This window comes from Anabas testudineus, chromosome 8 (genome assembly GCF_900324465.2).
Source record: "Anabas testudineus chromosome 8, fAnaTes1.2, whole genome shotgun sequence".
Taxonomy (NCBI): Eukaryota; Metazoa; Chordata; class Actinopteri; order Anabantiformes; family Anabantidae; genus Anabas; species Anabas testudineus.
The window spans coordinates 14415299-14423199 of record NC_046617.1 but is presented as its reverse complement, the minus strand read 5'-3'; the positions used below and the strand labels follow the sequence as shown (position 1 = coordinate 14423199).

The 7901-nt window shown below is 38.9% G+C and overlaps 1 protein-coding gene across 1 annotated transcript; it reads right to left on the bottom strand.

Moving 5' to 3' along the window:
- Positions 1-327: 327 nt before the first annotated feature.
- On the bottom strand, positions 328-7585 carry samd9l (sterile alpha motif domain containing 9 like). The gene is made up of 3 exons (XM_026357137.1): positions 7148-7585; positions 6087-6142; positions 328-5703 (listed from the first exon to the last, which is right to left on the bottom strand). Exons 2-3 carry the CDS (start codon positions 6088-6090, stop codon positions 1070-1072), a joined length of 4638 nt encoding a protein of 1545 aa, XP_026212922.1. The 5' UTR covers positions 6091-6142; positions 7148-7585; the 3' UTR covers positions 328-1069.
- Positions 7586-7901: the final 316 nt, after the last annotated feature.

Sequence of the window (7901 nt, the reverse complement as noted above, 5' to 3'; positions counted from 1 at the left end):
TCGATACCGTCATTCACCTATTAACTTTACAGAACACTGGATAATGATCACTGCTACTAGTTCCCTTCTTATGGACCGGTCGGCTCTTTCTGCGTCTGCTCAGCTCAGAGTTTCGTTACAGGAAAGTACGAATCACGTGTTCCTACCTCCACCGGATACAACAGACATTTTCTATTCTCTTTTATCATTTGCTGCAGTGTGAATTCATACCCTCTGAGAATCTGATGTTCTGTTAGTTTAGGTAAAAGAAAACTTCCAACAAATACTTAACAAAAGTCTAAACTTTCTTCAGGTTATTATTGAAAACACATTTTATTCAGAGTACATTTATGTAAAATAATATATTTATCCAACTGGCTTAATTTACCTTAGAAATGCAAGGACACTTTTTAATTGCTTATATCAAGAACATTTCATCTCTATGCACTTTAAAACCCTTTCTGTTGCACATCAGCTGAACGTATTCATTCTTCTATATGATGTATATATGGATTTTGAACATCTAAGACTGGACATAATATATTTCAAAATAACTCAAAAATGTAAAAAGGCAAAAGCAAAGACATGAAACTAAAAGCACTGATACAATTCCTATGAAAACATTTTGCTAAATTATTTCAATAAATAGCATTTATACCTAATCTGTAAACTGAAAATTAGAAAAGAGTGAGTGTGAGGGATCATGATCCACTACAGGCCCTGATGTTTAAGTGGATTTATCAGATTCTGAATATTCACATGTAAGTCATCCAGCATGATGGCAAACGTTCACCACAATCCTCCAAGAAATGTCAGTTTATCTGTTTCATGACATTCAGTTTCTACAGTTTTTACTCTCAAACATTTAGAATAAAACAGGATACAATATACATGTCTTGAAAGCCAATATGTCAAATAATGAAATAATCATTCCATGTGCCACAATATGTAGATGGTTTTACATGACTTAGCATCTCCCTGTTATTAAAACTTACTGTTTTATTTGACTTTTTCTCATAATCTCCTTCTTGCAGGTGTCTACCAAACCTATGTTTCAGCAAGTTAACATACAGCCACTTGTGACAGATCACTAACTTTTCACAATGATGTTGCAGGCAACAGGGCCTCTCAATGTAAACCCAAGGTAGAATGTGATGTTTTCATTACTATGACGCACTGATGGCACATGAAGAGGTATGATACTGAACTTCTTTTTCTTTGGGCCTTCAAGGTACACTGTTCCTCCTTCAGTCCATCCAGAAACACTTTTCAGCATTGTGGCAATCTCAGGCCTTTTCCATGCCTCACCTTTAAACCACTTCATGCGTTTCTCAAAGAAGGAATATTCCTTTGTGATGCCCTCAAATTTTCTCTTGTGGACAAATTTATCCAATCCCTTGCCATTGCCCAGAAAAAAATGAGTGTAAATGCGTCTTTTCCGCTGAGGGACGTCCTTCATCTTGGTCCAGTAGTTTTTTTCCAGGTGTTCGACAGCTGACTGCACTATTTCATACTTGGTTTCTTTCACATGATCTGTGTCATCATCCTCAGGCCAAAATAGTAAGGTGAGCAAGAAAAGGGCATTTGGTGAACATTTCTTTTTGTCAGATGGAAACTGAAAACAAAGTTCCTGTAGAGCTTTTGAAGGAGCTACCTTTTGGTGATGTGGTGACAGACAGTTCAAAGTAATGTGGGCCACTATGTAATTAACAATATCCCTTTGACTGAATTTGGCTTTTATTGGATTGCGTGGGTAGAGAGAAAGCATGCTCTCCAGTAAAGATACGGCATTCTTCTGGTCTGTCAACTTGGAGAGCATGGATGTTATATTACCCCCACCAAAATGATATATGATCATGCGTTTTTGGAAAGGTGTTAGATTGGCTGGGGTTGATTCCCCTTGCACAAGAGCAGAATAATCAGCTTCACTGAAGTATTTCCCATACTCTGAAGATTTTTTTGCCAACCATGTCAGTGGATTTCTTATCTTCTCTTCGATATTTTCAGGAGTCTCTTCTACATCTGCAATGTCTGTCTGAAAGAAACTGAGGTCTTCTGAAATCCACTCCAAGGCTTCTTGCGTTGTCTGATGAAGTTTCTTCAAACGACAATGAAATGGTGCCCAGGCATCTTTAACTTCTTCAGGAATGTATTCTGTTAACAGGTACTTCATACATTCTGAATGGCCATCGACTCTATTTGCAAATACTTGCATTGAGGAGATCAGTTTGATCAGGCTGCATCCAACCTCAGCTTCTGCAAAATAGCCTGAACTGTTTATGTTTTGCATATCTGCATCAGCTGCTCTCTGACATTCTTGAAAACACTCGAGGGCTTTCAGTGCAGTCTCCACAGCATCTGCAATGTTCTGAGGTGTCTTTTGTACATTGTCATTGTCAAGGGCTTTGCATTTTGCTTGGAACCATTTACTGTACACCCGACCTTTTGTGTCAAGTATGTATGAGTTGTTGGGCAGCTGTTTGGCTGCTGTCTCTGCCCAATGTTTTGCCTCTTCAAACTTTTCGTAAGTATAAAGAAGGCGGGCAAGTTGTTGTGCAAAGATTGGATCTTTAACGAAACGCTGGAAAGCTTCCTTGAGTAACTCAATTGCTTTATCTGGGCTCTTTTCCTTTTTCAGCACATGCTCAATCAGGGGAGAGAAAAGACTATCATATGGATCTCCTTTACTTATTCTGAATCGCCTTATGAAAAGTGCTCTCAAAAATGACATGTAGTCATCCCTTCCAAATCTATGCTCGAAAAGCACATCATCATAGAGCAGACTCAATGCCAATTTGCTTTGGGTTTGTTGGTCTCCCAGAAGCTGCTTAAGAATTTCCATTGCAACGATTGGATGGATGATTCTGATTGAGTCTATATGAGTTTTTTCGTCTCTAAGGTGCAGGAAGACAAGCTTACCCTGATCACCAAGTGATCTCTCAAACTCATGCTGGCGAAACCTTTCCATGTCCATGTGAATGGTCAAAGCTAGAAAAGCTTCACAATGGGACCGAGAGATGAAAGAATTTGGAATGTAAGTGTTCAGCAGTGCTACATATTGGATGAGGCGTGTGACAGCAGAATGAAGGTTAATGCCCTGGAGCAAATGTGTCACAAACTGTTGAACATAGTCCTCATTGAATTCTTTGCTCATTAAAACAAATGTCAGGATGAATTCAGGCTCGAATTGCTTTTCGAGCATGTGTTTTTTTTCAGCAAACTTCCTCTTCTCTTCAAGAGACAGGTGGTGAGTGACAGAAACATTTTGTAATGGAGACTCCTTGCATCTTGCCTCTGGATCGTGGGATCTTCTGCAGCTCATCAAAATGAAACAAAGTGTTCCATGTTGGATTCTCTTTACATTTATGGCAACCTCGAGCTCATTCCTGAGATCGTCAAGATAGTCTTTGTCAGAGTCTTCAATAAGCAACAGTACAGGAACACACCTTTGTGGATCTTTTTCTTCATATTCTCTAAGCTCAACTGCATGTTGTGCAACGTTGGCAGCTGGGTATGAGGGTTTTACGACTGCACACCTGAGATCTTTTCTGTAGTTCCACAGCACTTGTCTTGCCACAGTGCTCCCACCACTTCCTGGATGATGATAGATGTTGATGTTATTCACTGGAGTCTGGTTTGCATTGCATTTCAAAGTTTCATTCAGAAGTTTGAAAATGTCATGATAAGCATCTCTTTCAATTACTTCTCCGACATACTTGTGCTCAGCAAGCCAGAAATTCAACCATGTCACTCTCCCACCATGGTAAAACTGGCCTTCAATGTTGGCTTTTTCCTCTTCGATAAAGTCTTCGGTTGTTTCATCACAATGATCGACTGTCACAATTTCCAGAGAACACATCTGTTCCTCTATATGTGTTTCAAGAATACATGTACCTTTAACGAACACTGGCAAGTGTTTCCTGGCACATGCTTTTACAGGTTGTATTTTCTGCACAGATGCATTCACGTGACTCATTTTCATCCCAACAATACTGTAATTGTTTACAGTTTCTTTCCCGCATGATCCCTCTGTAAAGCTCTGCCACTTCTGGAAGTTTTTCTCCAATTCACAGAAGCAGAGAATGTCTTCATGGCCCTCCATGTCTGTGAAAAACTCATTGAAAGTGTGCAAAAGTGGTTTCTCAACTGGTGATGTGAGAAGGAAAATGACCTGGAAGGTCCCTTTTGGCAAGATTTGTTTACAGATCAAGGACACACATTCCCGCAAGAAAGTCATTTTTGTCCTGATCCAAGTCATTTCATCACATGGAGTTTCATTTCCTTTGAAGTCAGAACGGCCATTACAAAAGATCCAGCTCGTTTGCTCGAACAGATGCAACTGAGTAGTGAATTCTTTGATGCTCATATCACTGGGTATCTTATAGCTCTGCAGTGAATGCATGTTGGCAGCACGGTGCTGAAGATATCTACTGCAAAGACCAGATAACTTTGAGTCTGGGTCAAAGTCAAACACACAGAAGAGGTTCATGTTAAGCAGCCAGTCAGTGTTGGAAAGATCATCACGTTTTAATGTGTCTGTGATGAGTATGAACCATTTTTCCTTTTCAATGAATTTCTTTCCATTAGTCATTAGCATTGTGAGTTTCCTTCCAAGGTCTTGGCAAATCTCCGGAGCTCTGAGGAACTGATTTTTCTCTGCATCTTCTCTTTGAGCATCCCGATCTTTGACTCGCGCATAAAAGTCACTTAGATCCTTATCAATCACAGGCTCAGTTTTTGAACCCACCCTCCGTAAAATTACTTCTTTTTCAAATTCTAATTTGTTGGTTGTCTCTTTGAAATTTGGCAGACGAACTGCATACACCTTGCTCTTTACAATACTTATTGAAGGCACAATATCAACCTCTACCACATACGTTTTTTCTGTATTTTCTCGATCCATCACCTCAATGAATCGTGGTGGCCGCACACAGTTGCGTGCATGCTCCTTATCGGCAGAGAAAGTCTTATCAATGTGGTCCAAAGCATCTACGTAAATGTCCTTCTCTTTTACAGGGATACCAATTATCTCACCATGCACGTACCCTGCATCCTCCTTGCTGTCCATCACGCCAAAGTGTATTGTACCATTTGATCGGACATTCATGCAGCCAGCTGCAAATTTAAGAACCTCTTTGGCAAACTTAGCTTGGAGTCGTGTGCGATCCAAGGTAGCAGCTAGAGCAAAAGACTTAAATTCGTGGCATGGAGATATCAGATCAAAGGCACCTGATTCAGGTTGCAGGACTCTGTGCTTTACATATATGAAATCAATCCCTTCTTGATCAAATGAGCGTGGTTTGCAGTCTTCCTTTGATGTAAGCATGCATTGTTTTTGAGCAGTTTGTCTCTCCTCTAAGACATCTGGATGTTTAACAGGAGTTTGTTCTGGGGGATCTTCACTTGCTACAGGAAGATCTGATTTCTGCTTTTGGTTTTTCTGCTCCAACTCAGTTGTTTTTCCACCAGTTGGCTTTTTCTTCTCCAGGGGCTTTTCCAGGGAGTTGAGGAGCTCATCTCTCTTTTGAATAATCAAAAGAGCAGGTCCTGCTTTCATACAAATCTTTGTTTTCAAAAAGTCCTCATTAAGTGCAAGAAGGATTTGTCCATCTACTTCTTCCTCATAGAGCTTTTCTATATACTGCTTCTTCACTCCAATAGATTTTAGCCAGGTGCTTACTTCAGACTCATCCCAGTTCTTGGGTGACTGCTCAGATGCTTCAGCTGTATAGTGACAAAAACAAAAGAGCCATTTGTGGTTTGCAGACTTAACAATGTTTAGTGATAGCACAAACTGAAGGGTGGATGATTCCAAATGTTCAATTAATCCCACAACTAAATAAACAACCGTGTCACAAAAATAAATATTCACTTTTAACACACAACATTATAGAAGAAATTCTATAAGTATACATTATTAATATGCATAATCCTCCAATCATCTCCAACACACCAGGCTATTTTCTATTATATAGTGGAGAAAGAAGTGGAGAAGGAAACCTCTGGTGCACAAGGGAATACCAATTTAAAAGCAAAAAAATAAATAAAAATAAAATAATAATGTCAAGGCTATATAGTCACAAAAACAGACTTTTTAGTTCACTCACCCATTATTCTTCTGTTACATTATCAGTTCAGGTGTTTATTAACCATCACCTTCCATCTGCAAAAGAAAACATTCTTTAGTTACAATAAGTATCAACTTGTTTACATATGAGTATAGTCTATCTATATATCTATATCTATATATCTATATATCTATATATCTATATATCTATCTATAGATAGATATATAGATATAGATATATATAGTACAGACCAAAAGTTTGGACACACCTTCTCATTCAAAGAGGTTTCTTTATTTTCATGACTATGAAAATTGTAGATTCACACTGAAGTCATCAAAACTATGAATTAACACATGTGGAATTGTAAACATAACAAAAAAGTGTGAAACAACTGAAAATATGTCATATTCTAGGTTCTTCAAAGTAATGACCTTTTGCTCTGATTACTGCTTTGCACACTCTTTGCATTCTCTTGATGAGCTTCAAGAGGTAGTCACCTGAAATGGTTACAATATGGTAACTATAGTAACACACAAGACACACAATAACAAATGCAGCTGTTTTACCTATAAAGAATAAGAATAACACGTATTCAACAGTGAAACGTGTTTAAAAATAATACAATAAATTAAATTAAATAAGACCGCTAACGGAAGTGACGCACTGTACACCCCTCTTCTGATTGGTGGACCCTCTTTGAGTTCAGTTCCCTGATAAGGCCCTTTTTTAGGCCACTGACTTAAAAACAAACAAACAAACAAACAAAAAAACAGTGAATAACTCCAGTCTCTGCGATCATCTGACTTAATAAACTAAAAACAAACAAAAAACAAACCAAAAAATCCCACAAGGCGCTAGAGCACAGACTATAATAAAAACACATTTTCTCCTCATCCATTCATTCATTCCCCCGACCCCCCATCTGAATCTCTCATCAACACCGAACTCCTAAATCTAGTGTCATTTTGTTTATAGATCACTGCACCGTCACCGACCAGCTACAGAATACCGTGATCTACCTGAAGGGTAGTTCGCAGTCCATTAGCAGCACCATATAAAGCAAAAACACGTTATCAAAAAACATACCACATTGTTCGTACCTCGGATACAAACGTCGATAAATCCGCCTTTTATCGGTCTGGGTTTTGTTACACATGCAGCCACATGTTAAAACGCTGCCTTCAGACTTGTAGCTGCTCTCGACCGAGGTCCGACGTCTTCGCGGAGCTGCCTGCTGGGCTGGTCGGCTGCTTCTGCGTCTGCGTCTGCTCAGCAAGTTTCGTTTTTGGGAAAGTGCGAATCACGTGTACGTACATCCACCGGATACCCTCCCCGTGAAACGGTGAGCATTGCTTTCCAATTACATGAACCACTGTGATGAAGATTTGCATTATTATAACACCATCAATATAACAGCGTGGGGCAGCCTCAGCTGTGTAGGTGAATGAGGTGGTAGAAGTACAAAAGACACTGCAGTTTTCCTCTTGTTCAAGATAATATTTTCTCTATGTAACACAACAAAAACTTCAGAACTAAGTTACCTTAAATTTCAATTACAGTGTTTACATTTAGAGTTAAATAAGATTAACTGAAAGTCAAAGGGCGCAGCATTATTCACTATACAAACAAACAGGATTTTAACAAGTAAACAGGAAGATGATCACATGTCAGACCTGCCACCGCCTTCCAGTTAGCACCAGGCTTTGTAAGTGAGCTGCACCAAACAAGGAAGTTGGTGTTTTTTTATGATCCTTAAAAGTATTTTTATAATTTTGCACTAAACAATGTTCCATCATGTTCCAAATGTATAATAACACAACTTAACCAATAGGAACATTTGATTTAAAGCGACAC